The 22,611-nt window shown below is 49.2% G+C and overlaps 1 protein-coding gene across 3 annotated transcripts in view; it reads right to left on the bottom strand.

Annotated features, from left to right (window-relative positions):
- Positions 1–1,650: 1,650 nt before the first annotated feature.
- Nup214 (nucleoporin 214) overlaps positions 1,651–22,611 on the bottom strand; it is an 83,622-nt gene continuing 62,661 nt past the window's right edge. For 2 of the 3 annotated variants that reach the window (XM_038336347.2, XM_038336349.2), the window contains 7 exons: positions 22,039–22,109; positions 15,514–15,670; positions 10,809–10,961; positions 6,394–6,565; positions 2,884–3,023; positions 2,249–2,273; positions 1,651–1,917 (listed from right to left, as the gene is read on the bottom strand). In XM_038336347.2, the coding sequence (XP_038192275.1) occupies positions 1,884–1,917; positions 2,249–2,273; positions 2,884–3,023; positions 6,394–6,565; positions 10,809–10,961; positions 15,514–15,670; positions 22,039–22,109 (752 nt within the window). In that variant the 3' untranslated portion in view covers positions 1,651–1,883. The remainder of the gene's footprint in view (positions 1,918–2,248; positions 2,274–2,883; positions 3,024–6,393; positions 6,566–10,808; positions 10,962–15,513; positions 15,671–22,038; positions 22,110–22,611) is intronic. The other variant, XM_038336348.2, reaches the window with a different exon arrangement.

Below are 22,611 nucleotides of genomic sequence, written 5' to 3'. Positions count from 1 at the left end.
TGTCTCTCACACAGCTGTGCTTCATGGAGCTTGATTTAAAAGGAGGCAGTGTGTGGGTCTCCTAAGCTCCAGTCCTGTTCGGTTTTGCTTTACCAGTTGTGAAATAAAGTTAGTACTGAAGTTGGCTACTTAGGGGTAGAAGTCAGGTGTTGGTTTCTCAGGGAGACTCCCATAAAGCTAGCGGCTTCTTTTCTGCACGAGTGAACGGCTGGGCCTGTAGTCCCTTTAGCATTACCCTGACCTTCCCTGTGTGTTCCAGGGCTCGGCTGTTGCTTCTGCGCCTCCACAGACGTTTCTAGGTCAGGTCTCCAGTATTGCAGGAAGGATGTGGACGATTGCAGACAACTCAGTCCTGAGCCCCCCTAGCAGACAGCTGGGCCAAGCAATGGTACCTGAGGGCACTTGCACAGAGCCAGAACTCAGTGAAAGTGTCTGCCATTCCTGTGGACAGGATCTTGTGTGACTTCGAGTTTGGTTCCACAGATGCTCAGTTTAGGGGGGGCAAGTAATGACCTCTGCCCCTTGATCAACAGCACCCCCAACAAGCATGCAGGGGCTTGACGATGGGCATTGTTAATGCAGCATGGTCTGTATCCAAAACTGTTCCAAGCTGAGGCTCTGATGTGGCAGAGCCACTGTGGGCCCACCGGCCTGCCTTCAACAGGCAGGGTGTGGCTGCCGGCCCGCAACAGCTACCCACAAGAGGAGCCTGGAAGACAGCCGAACTCCCTTGCTGTGGCTGCTTGGTGAATTCATGGCATTTGTCTGGAATTTTCAGCAAGAGACGAGTTTAAGATTAAGCTTTCTCTGTGTACCTGCTTAAAAAAAAAAAAAAAAAAAAAACCAAAAATTTGTTGTGCGGTGGTGACCCATGCCTTTAATTTCAGCACTCGGAGCAGAGGCAGGCGGATCTCTGTGAATTCGAGGCCAGCCTGGTCTACACAGTGAGTTCTAGGACAGCCAAAGCTACACAGAGAAACTGTCTCGGGGAAAACAAAACAAAACAAACAAAAAACAAAACAAAACCAAATCTGATCATACAAGTGGCCGAGCTGCTCCACCTTAGCTCTCTGTGAAGCCCAACAGCAGGAAGTGCCTGCAGAACCTGATCCTGCCTGAAGCAGCCTCTGCCACCCGTTCTCTGTCCTGCCGCTCAGTCCTGTATAACAACTCAATGCTTAAGAGAGGACCGTGGCACCTCTGAGGCTACCTCTCAGTTGATTTTTCTCGGTTCATCGACTCTGACTTCCACTTTTAATTCGTGGCACAGGCATGGTCTTCCTTCTTAGCCGACAAACTGGCTCCTGACTCTCATCACCCAGTGAGCTTTCCCCACCCAAACCAGGAAGCCTGCGACTCTAGCACTGTGAGTTTGAGGCCAGCCAGGCTCAGGGCAGAGGGGCTGTGACAAGAGGGCGGGCGTCACTTCTGCTTCCAGGACTGCGACTGCCGTGGAGGTGTCTCTAAGCCTCTTCCCAAGGGCACAGTGGCCCTCAGAGGAACCTGACATAGAAGCAAAAGGACGTGTGGCATAGACACTAAGGTGGAGCCTCTGAAAGGTGTCGGCCACACGTTGCCTTTCCCATGTGCAGGGCTCACCCAGGACAGCACTGGCTTGGCTTCTCTGTGACCTAAATAAACACACAGACATTCTGTACAGAACCAGTCCAAACACTTTAATAGCAGAGGAAAAAATAAACCCGACGTAAAATTTGAAAGGAGCGAACAGGCAGTTAGGGATTGATGCACTTTGGTCTCTAATGTTTCTTCCTGGGTGTGCGTTTTCATGAGAAAGTTCATTTGACAGCCTGTTCCTGTGTGCTCTGCAGAGGGAGGGATGCGCACAGAGGGTCACAGGATCCAGGAGGGATGCTGGCACCAGTTCAGCTTCTCCAGCCACCAAAGCCCTGGACAGACCTGCAGGAAGTACACCAGAGTCAACCCCTGCTCCAGCTGCACTCGCTCTGCTTGAAGGAAGTGCAGACAGACCAACAGACAAGCCTGTGTTCGGGCCTGGAGCCTGAGGCAGTGGGCCGCCCTGGGGACACCACCAGGGAAACTGAAAGCCTTTCCCTGCTCCACTTCCCAGGTCACCCATCTTTCATGACCCCCAGCCAGCCACCAGCCCCAAACCCGACACCTGCTGCTCAACCTGGCATTCCAGCCTAGCTCTGAAAACAGCAAACAGCAGAGCACACAAGCCCAGCAGGAGTCAGGTTCAGACTCAGCACAGGAGACAACTACTTACGAGTTAGATGATCCGAAGGTGAACGCTGGAAAACAGAGAGGAGGAGGTTACAACACCGAGCTAGGTCGGGCAGCTGTTTGGTCCTCCGATAAGCCCTCCCCGACCCTGTCTAAACAGTGGCTGAGGGGACACTCAGCTCGGCCTCTTGAGCTTTCCTGGGAGAAGAGCTGTCTCACTGTTTTAGGGTCCCTAGCTCTGGCTGCGGGGTGTGTGTGTGTGTGTACAGGCGCGCTGTGTCATTTGTTATTGATATCCATCTGTCTCCTTTCCTTTCCTTTTATGCTGTTAGCCCTGCAGCCACCTTAACTCTGCTGAGCTCTGCGTGCGCCTCTTCTGTCCGTGCAAGGACAACCCAGGGCATAGACCTCTGCTCTCTGAAGACGCAGAGCACTGCACATACACACAAGACATGGAGGCTCCCATGCCCGTCTTTGAATCCAAAGCCTTGTAATTGTAAGGCTGTCATTATCTGGAGTTCTCAAATCCTGAGAGAAAACGAACTCAGTAATGAATGGCACAATGTTGCCAGTCTAACTAAAGAACTTTGTATTTTTCAACCACTTCAGTTTTTAAGACACTGAGCTGAGTGTCCAGAACACCTGTTCTTTGAGGGGGAAAGGAACATAGCCATTTACCTCCTGTGCCTGATCCAAAACCAGAGAATCCACTATTCTGGGTCCCGAAGCCTGGGGTCTGCTGGGACAAGGACCCAAAGGTGGGGGCGTTCTGACTGGCAAGGGTACCAAAGGACGCAGTGTTGCTGCTGCTCCCGAACCTGTGTTCCAGCGAGAAACAGACAGGGTTAGTGCGGCCCTTTGTCCCTGTGCCACCCGCACACCTCATTCACCGTCACTAGCTTACACGCACCACATATGACTCACGGTGACAGGCTTGTACTGAGCTAAAGACTCAGGGAAAATGGGCTCCAGCCCAGAGAAAGCCTTTACCTTGGCTCTGGGAAGAAAGGGCATCAGGAATGCAGTGTGAGATCTGCCCCAGTCTGGGCAGGAGTCCTTAGCCACTGACAGTAATTCCAAACACAGCACGCTCCTTCCCCTCCAGCCCCCACTTTCAGGCCATCCATTTAAGCTGCCGTTTATCACCACCTGCTCTGCCCATTCACCTGCCCAGGTCCTCCTTGGCCTCGACTCTGTTATGGCTTCTTTTTGGATTCTGCTATGCTGCCTAGGTTGGCCTCAAACACTCCTCAGTCTACTGAGGGCTGGTTTCACAAGCTAATGCCATGGAGTCTGGTGATTCTATTCATTTTACTGTTCTTTATTTTCCTGAGACAGGTTCTCATGAATCCCATGCTGGCCTTGAACCTGCCATGTTGCCAAGGAGGACTTTGTGAACTTGATTTTTTTTTTTTTGACACAGGGTCTCTTTATGCAACTCTCATCGGTCTGGAATTTGCTAGGTAGACCAGACTGGCTTTGTATTCAGAGAGATTCTCCTGCCTCTGGGATTAAAGGCTTGTGCCACCATGCCCTGTGACCCTCTTATCTCCATCTCTCGGTACTGGGACATTATCACCCCCGGTTTATAAGGTGTGGGAGCACGAGCCCAGCCAAGGCTTCCTGAGCTCTGCAAGTGCTCTACACTGATTACAAGCCCAGTCCTCTACTTGCCTTTTAAAAAGAATTTGTGTAGTGTATGTGTGATGTGTTGTGCGTGGATGTCGGTCAGGCACAACTTTCGAGAGTAGACTCTTTCCTTTTATCAAGGGTTTTATCACGGAAGCATCAGCTCTCACGCAAGTGCTTTTACTCACTAAGCACTATCACCGGCCTATTTCTTTTTACTGAATGAGTAAAGGGCATTGTGTACACAAAAGTAGCCATCTGCTCACTGTGTGTGCGTGTGTGTGCGCACACGCGCATGTACAACCATTTCCAAGTTATTTCACTGAGAATCTTGTTTGTTTCATCAAGATCAATAAATACACAAAACAATGTAAAAAAAAAAGACATTGTTTTCTCTCCTCTGCTACCTCACCTATGGGTTTTCCCTCCATGTTTGGTCCAGCAAATGGGGTTGAGGATATAACTAAAATCATTGAGGAGTTCAGTGGGGGCCTCCTGCAGAAGGTGGGCAGGGATGAGTTAGGGTGCCTTGACAGAAGAGCCAGGACCTGGGTAAATGTTATCTCAAAGGGCAGCCAGCAGTTCCCAGTTCTGAAGGGGTGACCTCAGCTCTTTGTCAGGGTCAGAGTTAGGATGGCACCAGGGACCTTGCAGATTAGTGGTTTCTTTCCAAGGATTTAATGTCTACATTGGTACTTACTGGCTCCAGGAAACGTGCCAGTCAGTCATGATTCCTAAGATATTCCAGACACTCTCCAGCTTCCTGGTGTGTGGATTAGCCCCAATCGTCATCCTTTGGGAGCTAGCCACCTTGTTTTTCGAGACAGGATTTCCCTGGGACCTGGGGCTGAGATTCAGTGTGTTGGCAAGCCCCAGAAATGGACCTCCTCAGTGCAGGAATCACAAAGCATGTGCCAGCATGCTCGGCTCTTTATGTTGGTGGGGACTGAACTCAGGTCTCTGTGCTTTTGTGGCAAGTACTTACTGACTGAGCTATCTCCCCAGTCTGTTTTTATTATTACTATTTTTGGGATGCTGGCCTCAGATTCCACAATCCTCCTTCCTCAGTCTCCTGAACAGGCATCTGCTACCAATACAGGAAAAAAGCTAGCTTTCTGAAGGTAGTGCTGGGGATGTCATTTATGACTGTGAGCATGCTCAGCAAATCTCTACCACTGAGCTACACTTCCAACCCTCTGAGGAGACGTCTCTACTAGTAAAGCTAATAGCTCCTTTCAAATAAATGCGCAGAGCCTCAAGACTCCCAGCGTTATCAGATGGGAGTCCACCAGATCTGTGGAAAACACAGGCTTTGGGAGGGTCTGAACCCCCCCCCCCCAAGACAGGGTTTCTCTGTGTAGTTTTTTAAAAATATTTATTTATTTATTATATATACAATATTCCGTCTGTGTGCATGCCTGCAGGCGAGAAAAGGGCACCAGACCCCATCACAGATGGTTGTGAGCCACCATGTGGTTGCTGGGAATTGAACTCAGGACCTTTGGTAGAGCAGGCAGTGCTCTTAACCTCTGAGCCATCTCTCCAGCCCCTCTGTGTAGTTTTGTAGGCTGTCCTGGAACTCACTCTGTAGACCAGGCTGGCTTCAAACTCAAAGAGCTCCTCCTGACTCTGCCTCCCGAGTGCTGGGATTAAAGGCCCGGCTTTGAACTCTGTTTTGAAAGGTCCCTTTAACTGTGTTCTTACAGTTTCCTGAGGAGAAGTGTCCAAGGTCCCTTAGCCTCCACAGAAATCTAAGAAATGCCACCACTTGCACACTCCCCTTGAGCACTCTAGCACCCCTCTGTGGAGCCAAGCTTGGTAAGAGCATGTTTTATTTTTAGGGTAAACACCCATTACTCCTAACCTTCAGTTCTGTTCTGAGCCGAGCACCAAGAGTGAGACCCTGTCCAGGCGCGTCTTAGGCATCAGCATCTCCTTGAAATGAGGGATTCTGTAGCCGTCAGCACATACGTTAAGTTGAAACTTATGGTATAGCAAAGGCTATTTCTTTCCTCGGGGTTTTGGCAACCAGACTCAAATTCTAGGGCCTAGAAGCCAATTCCTGCCTGGCATTTTCTGATGTGCGCAGGCCATGAGGAGCTGGTTGGCAGCCAGGAGGACAGCAGCAGTGTGGAGGGCACCCCACTCTGGGTCAGGCTGGGATGGGACAGTAGAGGTGTCTGTAAAGGCTAACAGGCGTCTCAAGAGAACAATCCTAGAGGAAGACGCGCTGAGAGCTTTCTTCAGGACTTTAATATAAGGACTACCTGAGGCATAGGCCTGGCTGCAGCTACACCTGGTTCAGAGAACAAGGTATCAATGACCTATATGCTACGCACTGGCAGCCAGCAATGTGGCCAACATCCAACCACGGTTAAGAACCTACTTACACTGAGCCTTGTCTTAGAGAAAAAAAAGGAATCTCCTAGCAGAGCTTTTGCCCACTTCAATGCAAGGCCTTCAGGTCACTGTCTGGTTTGGAGAATGTAAGAATTCCAGGCCCCGGTGCTTTGGGCTGCCACAAGTTGGTGGTTTCCCCAGGTCCCACCTGCAGCTTACCCGAATCCTCCTGCGCTGGCAGCCGCAGTACCCTCTCCGAACACTTTGCCTCCCGTCGAGCCCAGAGGGCTTGTAAAGGCTGGGGCTGAACCGAATGCTGGCACCCCTCCAAACCCAGGGGATCCCCCAAAAGTAGGAGGGCTGCCAAACACTGGAGCAGCACCGAAGCCACCTGAGCAAAACAGAGGCAAACAGAAACAGGGAGAAAGAAAAGGAGACAGGAAGAGAAGGCATCAAGCGGCCAGAAACCAAATCAAAAGAGGAGAAAGGGAGATAAGCCGTCAGTAAATCCAACACAAGAACCCAAAAAAAAGCACAACACCCCCAACCTCAATCCCTCAGTAGACTGCCTCTCCCACCAGGGGAGGGGACCGCAGCTCCAAGAGCTGAGCGCCTGGTGCCTCCTGAAGCAGATGGAGCTTACATGAAGTCCTGTGAGAGCGAATCGGCCCGAGCTCTAGAGCTCTGCAGGTCCATCCGGGTTTCTTTCCAACCCCACGATGTCTGGGACGCCTCAAGGAAACTCCATCCCCAGAGTTTGTGTCTCAACATAGCAGTCTAGCATAGGATTTATTATTTATCACCACACAGAGCAAGCAGGCTCCTGGCTTCAGGGAAACCCAACTAATAAAACTGGAGGCTCCAGGTTTGTGGCAGAACCCACAAATGGGGCCACAGCAGAAGCAAGGCGATGCTGCTGGCACTCAGCCATATGCATTTTACTTATTTACAGCCAGGTGGCCGTGTGCCTATTGTGGTGTTCCTGACTTGAGGTACAGAGGAGCTTTTTCAAGCGCTTTCTCTCTGCAGCCCCCACTATAAAGCATACTGACCCTCCATTCTGAGGAAGGCTTTAGGTAAACTGAACCAGGCTGGCACCTGGCTAGTCAGCTGTGAGGATGGTTTGAGTACCGAGGTCAGGAGTCCACACTATGATTCCAGGTCCTAAGAGGCAGGGTGGAGACGTGAGGCATGCGGTGCAGAACAGGGCCAGGTTAGCACTAGACAGCCTCCTCTGACTGCTGGAGACGACCATCTGCTGTGAGGTGTCCCCAGACCTTCAAAATACTGCTCTAGATCTCAGGTTTAGAGGAGAAAGGCAAGGAGGACATGTGGAGTTGGCTGGAGATGCTAGGGTCTTTACTGGGGGGGTGTGGGGGGAGCACAGCGGTTTCTTCCTCAGTCAGCTCAAACACTTGTTGGCTTTGAACTATGTGCTAAAGGGAGTAATGCGGACCCCGGACCACCAAGGATGTGACGAGACTAAGGAGCAGGGTCACTGTCACTGAAAGCAGTGTAGTGTTCATGAGGTGGATCTGGCTTACTACGGTCACTCTACTGCTTCTGTCACAGGGTCAGGAGAGATCAGACAAAGGGCACGGGCGCGGTCAGGTGAGCGGTCAGGCGAGTACAGTTTCTATCTTTCAGAGGGGCTGCACAGCTGAGGAGATACGTTCTGCCACGGCTTGTGTTTGGGTTGCCATTCTGTATTTTAAAACCTTGAGCCGGGCGGTGGTGGCGCAGGCCTTTAATCCCAGCACTCGGGAGGCAGAGGCAGGCGGATCTCTGTGAGTTCGAGACCAGCCTGGTCTACAAGAGCTAGGTCCAGGACAGGCTCTAGAAACTACAGGGAAACCCTGTCTCGAAAAATCAAAAAAAAAAAAAAAAAAAAACCTTGAGTGAAATTCTGAGCTGTGCTACGGAGACTGGTAGACTACAAACATGAACAGAATGGAAAGAAAGTGCTAGGAAAACCCACTGTACTTTAATTATTAAAACTGATCGTGGGTCTAATTCACTTTCTTCCTAGACATTCACGGTTTCATCTAACACCTTGTACTCAATGTTTAGACTTCCTGATGGAATGTGAGCGAAAGGTGAGAGTTTATAATGATACAGAAAGTAACCCAGGAAGGAGCAGACAGAATAAACAGAGGGAGGGAGGGAGGCAAACACGCATGCTCTCCCCCCCCTCCCCTCCCCCACTGGGACTACTGAATGAAACAGAACGGTGCCCTCTTAGCTCTGGGACAGACAGCTCATTCCAAACAGGAGGGGGTTCAGCAGCAGACGGCCGGCAAGGCTGAACTTGCCACCAAGAAGCAGATTTACTGGTGCACACTAAGGTCTCTGAGCTTCAGGTGTGGTGGCAGCTGCTTCCCAGGAGCTCCCGTTCCTTCCTCGACAGCCCGGCCCTCCCTGCAGTGGGACACTGAGCTCTCAGAATGCTCTCATCTGACTTCAGCATGGGTGGGCGGCAGAGCGGGACCAGACCTCTCGTCCTCTCGTGCCCCACCGTGTCCCACTTTGCTCTGTCACACTCTTAATAACTGGGGACGGACAGGCGCGGACCCAGGGCTGGCTGGCAGCGAGGCCATGGTCCCTTCCTTGGTAGCCTCCAGCAGTAGTTCTGATGCAGTTCTCCTGAAGGGAAAGCACACTTAGAAGGCACCCACGTGTCTAACAGTAAACTCCCTGTTGGAGCCCTCAGCAAATAGAAAATCCAGAATGGGGAAACTAATTTTCAGGGTGGAAGATATATTTTCTCTAAGACAGAAGACACAAAATGTCAGGATCAATCCAAATCTGCTGGGACACAACTCGGAGCACAGAACCACACACCAGACAACAGGAGTAAGGAAACACCGGGTGCCTAAAGAGATGGAAAAGGCTCAATGGTCACCAGCAACACTTCTCAGATCTTCATGTGTATGCTCTACAGCTGTGTTGGGAGGCCACTGCTCGGGAGCCGCCCACCTTGGTTTTTGAGAAAAGTCAGCAAGGGGACCATGCTGACTCTGAGGTATGGGTAGCACCAGCCCCATACTTTTTAAACTAGAGCTAAAAATTTTGTGGCCTTTTCATTTTGAAATTATTCAGTATGTGTATATCCCAAACAAAGCTGCAAAGCTTGATTTCCTAGGGAAAGATACTAAAAATCGGCCACCTAGGACCAAGCTGCCAAGCCATGGTCTTCGACACAGCACGTGTCTGGAAGCCATTGCACTTCAGGGCCACCTTCTGAGCTGTGTCCGTCACTTCCTCAGACAGGGGCTGGGGCCAGACACTCAACCCTGCTCCCCCCCAGGCCCCCAGGCAGGCTGCTCTAGATAGGCTTCTCAGCAGCAACACAACCATCTCCCACCAACAGCACAGCACTGCAGGTAGCTACAGACCGCAGACAGGCAGGTGAGAGAAATTAGCAACATGTCTTATGGGGCAGAAGAAATGGCTCAGTAGTTAGGAGCAGTGGCTGCTCTTCTAGGACCTGGGTTTGGCTCTCAGCACCCACGTAGGAGCTTACAACCCGGTTCCAGGGGATCCAAGACCATCTTCTGACCTCCAAGAGCACCACAATGTACACGGTGCACAGACACACAGAAGGCAAAAATCACATACATAAATAAACATTAATAGCATGTCATATTAATGTATACTGTTCTTTTAAAATGTGTAAAAAATTATTTTAAAAAGTTTATAGAGGTGTATTACTTCTTTTGTTTGCTTTTTGAGACTTCAAAAAGGGCTTCTCTGTGTAGTCCTGGATGTACTGGAACTCACTCTGTAAACCAAACCAGGCTGGCCTTGAACTCACCTGCCTTTGCCTCCTGAGTGCTGGGTTAAAGGCAGGCATCACTACCAACTGGTTATAGATATATATTTCAAGTAAAAGTTAAAAAAAAAGGGTGGCCCAGATGCTAGGGTTATAGGCATGTACTGCCATGTTTAATTGGTTTTTCCACAATTATTAAATATTTTGATAGTTTTGCTTGAGAAGATTAAATTCTTTTTTTAAAATATTTATTTATTTATTATGTATACAATATTCTCTCTGCATGTATGCCTGAAGGCCAGAAGAGGGCACCAGACCTCATTACAGATGGTTGAGAGCCACCATGTGGTTGCTGGGAATTGAACTCAGGACCTTTGGAAGAGCAGGCAATGCTCTTAACTGCTGAGCCATCTCTCCAGCCCAAGATTAAATTCTTTTAAGTGTGTATATCCTCTTTGCAAAAGAAAAATTTTTGTTTTGTTTTATTGCAGACGGGGGTCTTGCTACGTAGCATTGGCTGGCCTAGAACTCACTATGTAGACCAGGTTGGCCTCGAACTCAGAGATATGCCTGCTTCTGCCTCCCGGGTGCTGGGATTAAAAGCATGTGCCACCACCATTGGCTCCTCTTTTTTTAAAAGTATGTCTTATGTGTTAGAAATGCAGAAGACACTCAATAAATACAAAAATAAACTGGAGAACAAAGTAACTTCCTCCTTACTGAAATCCCCTCCCTTGATATAAGCACCCAAGGACACTGCCTCTCAGAGGTCTACCTTACATAAGCTCTCAAACGCATGCATGCACACACACACACACACACACACACACACACACACACACGAGTCATACTTGTGGGGTACCTGTTTTATTTGGAGTGGAAAATCCAAAGCCTTGGGATGCCACGCTTCCACCACCAGAGCTGAAAGTACCAGCAGGCTTCTGTTCCCCGAAGGATGAGCTGCCAAACCCTCCAAATGTCTTAGCGCCACTGTTTCCAAATAGGTTAGAGGTATCTAAAGGGACAAAGGACAGGTATGAGGGAGTTTGAAGAGGAGGGCAATGTCATTTCCTTCTCAGAGGACAGAAGGGGACGCGCCAGCTGAGTGTCTGGAAGACAGGAGCCACGGTGTAGCCCACCTCCCTGAGTCTCCTACACCAGGAACACAGCCTGGATGTGTACATGTTTGCATTTTGGCGGGAATTGAAGCTGGTATCTTGTGGCAACACTCCATTCCCCATCTCAAGGCAGTTTCCCGTCTTGTCATGGCTGTGAACAGTTCCAGCAGAACAGCCATCACCCCACCCACTCTCTGCAGAGCTCCCGAGCTGAGCGGAGGGAGTGGTCTCTTTCTAAGCACATGGTCATAGCCAATTTCTAGGCACTGCCAAAGCACAGCCACTGCCCTGAAGACACGGCCACGAGGTCAAGCACGTCTGATCCTGAGGGCACCCCAGGAGGCTGTGCTCTGAGCGCTCTGCTCGCTCTGCTCCTCCTCAGAAGTGGAGCACCCATGCTTGTTATTCCAGGAGTCTCACTCCAGCTTTATTCTCCCGACCTGAGTCCTAGCAACAGAAACTTCAGGCGGCAATTTCAAGGACAAGATTAGGGGTGGGCTCTCCTCTCAGTGGACTGTGGTGTGACCACATGAAAAGGGAAACACAAAGACTTTAATGGGATAAAGTTAGCAGACACTTAGAAACTTCCATCCCTTTCTCTCTTTAAGGATCCTTTTGTCAGATGAATCCAGTCTCACAGTATATATTCCATTTAGCCACAAGAAAAAGATAAAATCCAGTTGATGAATATGGAGACCCAGTTAGGACGCAGCAGAGAAAGCCAAGTACCTCATGACCTCACTTATTTGTGGAATCTAAACAAGCTGAGGGTAGAATGATGGCTACCAGAGTCTGGGGAAGCAGGGATAGGGAAATGCCAATTAGTAAGGGCCAGGAAGATGGCTCAGTGGGTCAAGGTACTTGCTGCCAAGCCTTACAACCTGAATTTGATCCTTAGGACCCACATGGTAGAAGAATCAACTCTTGAAAACTGTCCTCTGGCCTGCACTCTCGGGCTGCTGCGTGTGCAAGCCCCCCCCCCCCCCCAATAAAGTAATAGATGAAGTAAAGAAGCAAACACACAGAAGGTTGCTCTGGGTTCTACTGAACAGCAGGGGGCTATGGGTAATGGTGTTCAGTTTCTTTTTTAAAAAACATTTCCTCTATTAAATAGTAAATGTTTAGAATGTGAGCTGATATGAAGACACATATAGACACATATACACACACACACGTTACACATATATAGACCCATCAGTATATATATATATATATATATATATATATATATATATACCCCATCAGTATGTACACTTTCACATAATTAGTTAAAAATAAAGATCCCTTTGTCCTTCATTACAATGGGACAAACTGAGGTTTGCAGTCAGGCCTAGGGGTAACTACTGGATAGCTGTGACCTCACGCAAGGACTCAGCTACCCTAGTTCACAGTCCCCGACACCACCCAGGACAATTCTACTACACAGGCTCTGGAAGACTGAAAAGCCTCCTTCACCCCCAGTCCCTGCGGCCTCTCAGAGTCGGCGCAGAGCAGGTAGGTGCTCAGGAGGCAGGGATGACACCGCCACTGCGGATCTACCATGCAGCTCAGTTGCTCTGAAATGTGGCACCGGACTGTTTGTGCCTCCCATTTCTATGGCCAACAATGTTTCTTGGTTCTCTCCAAATGGCTCCACACTAATAGTCTGTAGCTTAAAAAAAAGCCACAGCAATGTACTGACTTTCTGTGTATGCGCGTGGCGGTAGGCAGTGTGAGCCACAGCGCGGACAAAGCAGTCACTTCATTCTTCGCACCACGTGGGCGCTGGGGACCAACTGAGAATGTTGGCCCTGGTGGCACATGCCTTACTCTCAATGCCATCTCACTGACCTAGACTTTATTTTATTTTAGAGAGAGGGTCTCCCTGTATGGCTCTGACAGCTTAGAACTTGTTTTTAGACCAGGCTAGCTTTGAACGCAAAGATTCACTTGTCTTTGGGATTAAAGGTATGAGCCAACACAACTGGTTGTTGGCCCAGTTTTTAATAACATGCTAACTAAACATCTTGGCGGATGGAGTGTGTTTCATTGTAAAGGAAACGGTCAATCAGAAAATACTCTCTGTGGATCTAGCCAAGGACTAATCTGGGATAACAAAGACAGGTAAAGCTGGCACCGGCTCAGGGCTACCACCCTGCAGGCCTCATATAGGTCCCCTTAATTCTGTTGGCAAAATCACCAACAATATCCAACATCAAGGCTGACCCATTCCAAATCAAATCTGACCTAAAGATTGTTAGAGAGGTCAGGTGTCAGCTTTCTGAAGGACTGAGGTCACAGAACACAGGTCCTAGAGCCTCACCCGGGCTCCACTCCAGGACGGCGTCCAGAGGAACAGCCATGGTGGAGCCCTTTACAGGCTTCAAACACACGGCCCCACCCCCTTCTCACATAAATACTCTGTAGGTCCCGAAGAGAAAAGCGTGTGGAGAACAATGCTAACTCTTGTCAGCACGAGACTGGGAGGCAGCAGGCCTTTCTGGGTGACAGTGCGCATACAGGGTGCTGAGTTTCAAATGACCCCAGAGTCCAACAGCCTATTTGGTGGAGTCAATAAGGGAACTCATTGGCTTCCGGCTAGTGTTCTCAGATTGTCTTTCACGCAGCCTCATCCAGGCTGAAATAAACTTGGATTTTGTCCTCCAGTTGTTGGGAGACTGTAAAAGGAACTGTGGCAAAATAAAAGTAGCTTAAATATATTTGATTTGTGGTAGATTTCCTGACTATGGCAAAAAGGAATAGAGGTAGGAGAAGATCGTGTGCAGACTCCTTCCACAAACCAGATGACCGGGGACAGACACACACAGCTCACAGCAATGGAAACAAGGCAGCAGAGAAGGTCCTATGTGAGAAGCGGGCAGGATTCAGTCCAGAAAAGCAACAGTGCTCGCAAGCATCGGCTGCTAGAGTCAGTGTGGAGAGAGGCAGTCACTGGAGGCCACAGAAAGAAGGGCATGAACACAGCCCAGCTCCTGCACTGCCCCTGCCTCTCCTTAGCCTGCATTTACCCGGTCACAGGGTTTAGCATCCAAGCACTCCTGTCATAAAAAAATCATTAAGACCCTAGTGTCTGGCATGGAAGACGGTGAATCTAACAGCCAGCCACAGAGAAGGGTCCCGGAGTGCGCTCGCTGCCATTCCTACTGGGTCCACACTCCCTCCGGCTGACTTCAGGCATGAATATGGGTGTGCGGAGGGGTGTGCACACCAGCTTGGACTGACCTCTGGGGAAGGCCAGCTGACAAGCTAAAGCTAGCGTGTCAGAATGAATTAGCTGGCAGAGGAATTTTTTACAGGGACATGGCACATCTAAGCCATTAACAAAACCGGCTGGTAACTCGGGCCTCACAGCTGACCTCCATTTGGGAAGCAGCCCAGTTTCTGACCAGCACACCAAGTGACTATGTGCAAGTGTGGTGTCTGACATGTTCCATGTATCTGAGCCGAGCTCCACTTCTGCTCTTCCTCGCTCTGATCTGAAAGGACCACATTGGGACAGCATTGGTCCACAGAGCCCTTCAGCCCTGGGGGACAGCTAGTCAAACATTTCCATTACACCAGGATTCGCAGTCCCTGCCGTGGCACACACCTATTTTTGTTTTGCTTTTCAGGATTCTGTTGTCCGTCTGCAAAACAGTTTTTGAGAATAGGACTGAGATCCCTCCACTCAATGCTCTAAATCCCTCCAGGGGTAGCTTGGTGACTTAGGAGGGAACACCTTGACAGCAATCCTGCCATGTTACCAAACCGGAGACATCAGAATAATCAGTCCTTGATCTATACAGTCAGAGAGCAAAACTGAGGCAGAAAACATTGCTCATAATTCCACAGGCCTTACTTAGTATTATGAAAACAGCCAGAGGATACAGAGTGCAAGATTTGTTACTGTCTTGTACAGCTCAACACAGCACATTAAAGGGAAGCAGTTAAGGAGAGGATGGCAGGAACCCAACTTGCAGGCCTAGCCACAGCAGCAGCAGCAGCACACACCACCCCAACTTCCAACTAGGACAGGCAGATCAATGCAGAATGTGAAGACCTCACAGAGAAGACAGTGCTAGGTAGAGGCAGGCTCAAGCCAACTGCCAGTGCCCGTCAGAGTCAGAGAGCCAGGCAAGCAGAAGCACTGCCAGTGTGGGGCTGCTCGTGGCTACTGTCTGCCCACACTGCTTTACACTGTCTCAGTACTATGAGACAGAGCAAGCGGTGCCTTGGGAGAAGGGAGAAGCAGCCCATCACACTCGTCTCCCTCTGCATCTCTGCTGTCTTTTCACGACTGCAGAGAACGCCTCACTAAAGTAAATCTAAAAACCAAGGCTGAGCAATGTGGGCAGAGTTCAAAGCCCCTCTCTAGCTTTGTCCCCTTTTGTATTTGTTCCTGTAGCTTTGATGATACCACAGGATGACAATGGCATCAGAGGACCGAGGGACTGGGAAAACTCAACTTACTTGGGGTGGCTGTGGATCCAAAACCCCCACTGGCCGAGCTGAACGGGTTCTTGTTGGCAGCGTCCTGGCTGGGTTTTCCTCCAAGGCCACTGAAGAAACCGCCCCCTCTCGCGGCATTTCCAGACCCAAACACACTACCACTGGAAGTGGATGACTGCTAAGAAACACATGGGGAGGGGGACGGGAAGCAAGAAAAGATGAGAGATCATGGTAAAAGTGCACGCCACATCCTGGCAGGGGAGCACACAGCTGGTGCAGGCAGAAAAGCAAGAGCACTCTCATCAGGTCTGGGAGGGACTCTCCAAGAGCCCCCAGAGAGGCTGATTCCGGAAGACATCCTGCAGAGCTGACATTCCTGGGTTACTGTATTTAGAGGAACTCGGTGCTCAACACTGTCTGCCATGCAGCCTGCACTGTCTGACTCAACACTGGGGGCAGGAAGATCAAGCACCACAGATCTACCAAATACCAGGTTTGAGAGGGGAGGGGGTAGGGGAGGGGAGGGGAGGGAAGCCAGCATGTGTTCAGATTCCTCCAGTGTTAGCTGAAGTCATCAGCAGTGGTAAAGTGACTCACAGGCATTTCTATCCATTTGTGTACTTTTAATTCACCACGACTTGCCCGGTGCTGCAGAGAAACCTAAATTAGCCGCACAGCTGAGATGATGACCACCGCTCAACTCCATCCAGGCACTCAGGAGGACTCTGCCACCTCGGGGCATGCTGACCCAGAGCGGCACCAAGCACCAGGCACTCAATTTCTGTGCATAAACTGACCCTTTTAGGGAGACCGGCTTGCGGCTGCTCAGTTAGTAAAGCTGATCTCCTTGGCCAATAATGATAAGACAGGCCAGGGAAGGGCAGCCGTACAGAGGAAGGATAGGGCCACATGCCGAGACTAGCGTGACCCCTGTTTAAGAATGGCACACACATTTGTGAAGTGGTTCCCACCCCCCCCCTTTTTTTTTTAAAGAATTGTACCTGAAACACAAGCCCCACTCAGAAATGGCTCCCCAGCACCTCCTGAGCACCAGAGGTCTCTGCACAGCGTGGGCTCACCCTTCACTCTGCTACACACGAAGGGGTCTGGCCCCCGGCTAGCCTCCAAGCGCTCCCCCCTGTAGCCCCACACAGACCCACACTCAGTTACTGGACCATCCCTACACTTAAGCTTCTTTAAAAATGTAATAGTGGATAGCCAGTGACGGCCTCTGCAAGGACAGGACCATGACAACTCAGGGTCCGGTGCATGGGGTGTCCCTAACTGCCACATTATCAGGCTGGAACACAGAAACCACAGAAACCGTTATATATGGACATTCTGCCCTGGACAATCCAGTATTCTCAGCACACCTGAGCTGGCCACCCACAGAATGAGTGGGCAACTGTCCCTAACAGAAGCAAGTGTAATTAAAGTCCACGGCCAAGCTCTGCCTCGGGCCGACCATGACTGCTTGTTAAACAATCGTGCCCCTGCTGAGATTCCATGCCACTGTTGTCAGTATTATCCCACGAACTCTGGGGCATGCGGATAAAGTCTGTCTCCAGTTCCGTACCTAGAGCCTCATTGGCTGACTCGCTGCATTATACATGGTTGTAGGGTCTGCTCACACTGCTTTGTGTCTTTCTCTCACGTGTGCATGTTTTTCTTCTCTCTGTGTAGCCCAGGCTGCCTCACCTCCCAGTGCTGGGTACAGCTCACCTGGCACTTTTCCTTGTGTACTGAACCTCACACTAGAAGGCCAACAGTGACGGAGCCCTAGAGGGGCTGAGTAATCAAACCCAGAGTAGCACAACCACCGTCGCTAGTATCCCCTGAACTCAGCATCTGTTGCTGAAACTCTGTTAAACCACAGCTTCCCATTCTGTCTCCCTCTACCTCACTGGTCCTCAACCTGGGAGTCAAACAATCCTTTCACAGGGGTCGCTTAAGACCACCGGAAAACACAGACGTTTACAATTCATAACAGTAACACAATTGCAATTATTAAGTAGCAACAAAATGATTTTATGGTTGGGATCATCATACCATGAGGAACCGTATTAAAGGGTCGCAGCATAGGAAGGCTGAGAAGCACAGCTCTAGCCCTTGTCAGTTTCAACCTGGTTTGATGAGTTCACACACTGAAGGCATTTACTACAAGTAGAGCCGTCTAGAATCATCCTACCGCAGCTGGCTTGTTTTGCTTTGCCCATGCTGTTCATGTGCAGCAAGAATCATAACTTCATTTCTTTGTGCAGCTGAATAACATCCCACTGATGCACGTTCCACATCCTTTCTCTGTTCATCTGTCCAGTGATGGACAAATACACGGGTGCTTCGTCCACAACCAACACTGGCATACGCACCTGCTTGAGTTCCTTTAGTCAATTCCTTTGGTTGTATCCCTGGAGTCAAAACTGCTGGGTCATGCGACAGAAGCACTGCTAGTTTTTAGGGGAGGCCTAAGCTACATTTCACAATAGCTGTACAACACACAGAACCAGCAGCAGTGTACAAAGGCCTGCATCTCTCCATGTTCTCCACAACGTCTTAGTCTGAACGTAGCAGTGCTGCCCGACTGCTGGACTTCAATTTCCCCAACGTTTAATGTACATTTTGTCTTTCCTCATGTTCGCTGGCCATTTATGCCACCACCAGCAGCTACTCCTCAGTCTTCGGCAAGTCCCCTCTTTCATGTACTCCTGACCCACAGTACTTGCCTGGAGCCCCCAGTTCTCTGTAGCCCGCCACTTTGTGTTAGGAGCAGCACATTATATTTTGCTACTGTCTCTTTCTGCTAAAGGGCATGGCACTAACTTGTCCATTCATCTTCTGAGAGCTGGGCTGCTTCCTATTCCAGATGCATGGCTATGAGCTGGACAATGGGCCTCACTTATTTCTCTTGGTTACACACTCAGCAGACCTGCAGGGCCATCAGAGGCTGTACCTTTTCAGCTCTATTAAAACCAGATGGCTTCCCAAGGCTATAAGAACTACTGGCCAAGCATGAGCCTGCAGCTTCTCTGAGCCCTCACCTGGTACTTGGGAGCAGGCCTCTGACAGCCATCTTGGTCTTTGTAGGCATTCTTTACACATCTGAATACAGTCACTCCACAGGTTACACAGACTACAATCTCCCCACCTCATGACATGTTTTACCGTAAGATTAAAGCTGTATTTTGTTAAGGTCAATTTTTTCTTCTTGAAAAATATCCCTTGTGTTTCCTTCAGATCTGCTGGATGTGAAATTGCTCAGCATTTTCATTGACTTCCAAAGCTCTTGGTTCATTCATCCCTAGGCTCTAGCTGGACCAGGAGCGTGCAGGGAGACGCACGCCCTCTTCTGGCAGCCCTCACCCTCCAGTCAACCCCCATCCGCAGACCAAAGGGTCCTTTCCCTGCAGCTCTTCATCTTGACTGTGCTTGCTCTGTGTTCACCTCTCACGCTCTTAGCTAGGCATCAGCTGGATAGTTTATTCTTTGGGTTACTTTTGTTTACTGGGCTTGAAAATTTCTGTCGTTTTAAACATTGCCAATACATTCTCTTCCCTCAGTGTCTCTCAGTGCACGAATGTGTTAGGTTTCCCTTAGAGGATCACTATTTCCAGGGCCTTCCATCATTTTTCTGTTTTAATTTTATTGAGACAGTCTCTCTGTATAGTCCTGACTGCCCTGAACTCACTCTGTAGATCAGGCTGGTCTTGAACTCACAAAGACCTGCCTGCCTGTGCTTCCTGAGAGCTGGGATTAAAGGAGTGTGCCACCACCAGCCAGCTCTTTTCTATGCTTTTGATCTCCAACTGTTCCCTAATTTCTAGTTCAAGGGTCAGCCAATTAAACAGCTCAGAAGTTAAGCCCCACTTACTGTTTTTGTTCTGGGAACCAAATTTAGGTCCTCTGCAAGAGCAGCCAGTGCTCCTAAATGTGAAGCAGCCTCTCCAGCCCATAGCTTGCTATCTCTTCAGATTGCTCACAGCTGCTTTGGTGCTGGTGCGGGAGAGCAGAGTGGTTGCAAAGCTCTGAGCACCCTACATACTGCTGCTTTCCTGTTGAATACACCCACCCTCAGGTGTCGATTAGTACATTTTTTTAATAGGAACTCTATTTGGTTCTTGTAAAGTTGCTACAACACTTCTTATAATTTCCCATTCTTTACTGGAATGATGGAGGAGGGCCATCTGTCTATGTGTTACTTTTACTGGTTAATAAAGAAACTGCCTTGGCCCTTTGATAGGACAGAAAATTAGGTAGGCGGAGTAAACAGAACAGAATGCTGGGAGGAAGGCAATGAGGCAGTCCTCTCCGAGAAGAATGCAGGTTAAGATTTTTTCTGGTAAGCTACCACCTTGTGGTGCTACACACATTAATAGAAATGGGTTAATCAAGATGTGAGGATTAACCAATAAGAGGCTGAAGCTAATGGGCCAAGCAGTATTTAAATGAATACAGTTTGTGTGTTGTTATTTCTGGTGTAAACTAGCCAGGAGCTGGGTGGCAGGACACAGCCCGCTGTTCCATCTACACTGGAATTTTCAAGTTTCTCCTTTACATTTCTAAACATGTAAAACACAGTTGTCTAACAGTCTAGAAGTGTCTGTAAATGTACTTCTGATATTCTGCTCTTGTTCAGAGCCCCTGGCTTCCTTGTAACTGATCTGGCTGTGGGCTATGTCCGCAGGAATAACTTGAGGCACACAGTGAGCTACACTAGCTGTGCTCTTCTTGCCACACTGGAACATCAGGCCACTCGCACAGGCCAAGCCCCTGGGTCTGGGGCAGGTCCCTTCTAACTCTCCACTCTGTAAACACACCTTGCTTTCTGGCCACTGGCTTCTCATCATTTACCATGGGTGCTGGTGCTACTGACTACAAACACCCTGGTTTCTCAATGAATGTGCTCATGGTGCCTGGCTTCTGAGTTCCATCTGCCTTTTCTAGGACCTCACCTTCCCACCTTGGCTTTTGGTAGTGCTTTTAAAGACAGAGCTTTCAAGGGCTGGCAAGATGGCTCAGAGCTTAAGAGCAATGGCTGCTCTTCCAGAGGAACTGGGTTCAATTCCCAGTGCCCACATGGCAGCTCACAACAGCCTGTAACTCCAGTTCCAGGCACACATCCAGGCAAAACACCAATGCAGATAAAATAAAAAGAAACAAACCATTAAAAATACGTTTTCCATATTTTATAAAGTACTTCCCACTGTGTTTGCTAGGTTTTATTAGCAGAGAGCACTTCTCTCTTCTAAGCAGACCACTAACGAGGGAGGAGCATCTCCCAAGGGCAAAAAGATAGTCCACAAAGCTCCTGAGGATGAGAAGACACCCACCACACCCAGCACTGCCCACTCTGTCTGAAGGCCCTGGGCAGGCTGCTGTGGGAGCAGCTGTGGGGCTAACAGTACACTTACTTAGTCTCTCTAGGCCCCACTGTCCCTTTAAATGGGGACAGAAACAGCCTTTAACTACGGAGTAGTCAACCTGATTATATGAATTATTTCAAAAAAGAACCCCAAACTGTGCACGGCTCAAGTGCCATACATAGCTCAGGCCCACAGGAGGCTTAGGAGCGCAGACAGCTCACACAGGGTCACACACTGTGGTCTCTGCTACAGTCTGCTTCCTAAACAACCATTCAACAACCAAAAACAACCATGAGAACAAAATGCCAGATTTGGTGGCACAGACCTCAATTTCTAGCTACTTAGTAAGCTGAGGCAGAAGAATGGCAAGTTGGGCAACTTAGACCTGATTTCACAATAAAAACTAAATTAAAAAGGTGGGGGGACAGGGGAATGGAGATGTAGCTCAGTGGTAGAATACTTGTCTAACATGAGCGAGGTCCTATACTCTGTCTCTATAAAAATAAATGAATAAATAAAGAAGTAAAACCATCCTTAGCTTAATAACTATAAACAAAGCAAGGTCAACAGTTGGCTTTAGTCAACCGTGACCTAAGAGAACAGGTAGCAGACCTAACAGATACTGGTGATTCTCTTTCATCTGCAGTGGGGTCTTCTGCACCCTAAAGGCACCAAAGAACTGAGTTTAAAACTAGTGTGGGGGCTGGAGAGATGGTTCAGTAGTTAAGAGTCTGCTCTTCCAAAGGTTCTATTCCCAGCACCCACGTGGTGGCTCACAACCATCTGTAATGAGATCTGGTGCCCTCTTCTGGCCTGTAGGCAGATGTGCGGGCAGAATACTGTATACATAGTAAATAAATAAATCTTTTTTTTTTTTAAAAAAAAAAAAAAAAAAAAAAACTAGATGTGGAGCCAGGTGTGGTAGTGCACACCTCTAATCCCATCATTTGGGAGGCAAAGGCAGGCGGAGCTGAGTTCAAGGCCAGCTTGGCCTATAGTACAGAGTGAGTTCCAGGACAGCTGGGGCTACACAGAGAAGTCTTGTATGGAAAGAATGGGGGTTAAAAAAAGAGAGAGAACTCTATGTGGTTCTTTGCTAGCCTGGACCATGAGAGTGAATTGAATCTATCATGTTGAGGGAGACTGGATAGATCCTGATACAAACAGAACAACCACACACACTTACCTGGCCAAAGACTGATCCACCAGTACTGGCTGCTTGACCAAACACAGAACCAGTATTACTAGACCCAAAGCCTGTAAGACATAAAGCCAAAAGTTTAATTTGGATAAAACTTTTTTTTAACATAAAAATGAAACCCAAAACAAAAAACAAAACATGCAGGGCCTTCAGAAGTTTATGGATGCTGCTGGGGATTGAGGCTATCACTGGTCTGCTCCGGCGGTGCTCTTTCCCTGCATGTGACAATACTGGCCGGCCAGAAAGGATGTGCCTATTTCTGCAACAGTGGCTGACTGTTATGGGAGTAACCAGTAACTTCTCTCTTGGATTTGAGGCACACTCAGCATGAGGGTGCTCATTCTGGCACTGCGGACAGTCCACAGTCGGTCAGAAGCCCAGGCTGAGAAGGGAGCGGCAGGAGGCGGGAAGCTAAGCGGACACGACGGGTTTGCCCTCCAAATGTTCGCACTTACACCCACAGGTTTGTGCTGCTCTCAGTGTTGGGCAGAGAAGCTCTCTGCAAATCATAACTATGTGAGACTAAGCGACGGCTGAGAGCTCAACTCTAAACTGGAC

This window comes from Arvicola amphibius, chromosome 7, assembly GCF_903992535.2.
Source record: "Arvicola amphibius chromosome 7, mArvAmp1.2, whole genome shotgun sequence".
In the NCBI taxonomy this organism is placed as follows: domain Eukaryota; kingdom Metazoa; phylum Chordata; class Mammalia; order Rodentia; family Cricetidae; genus Arvicola; species Arvicola amphibius.
The sequence above is the reverse complement of the archived record's forward strand: the minus strand, read 5'-3'. Positions and strand labels throughout refer to the sequence as shown.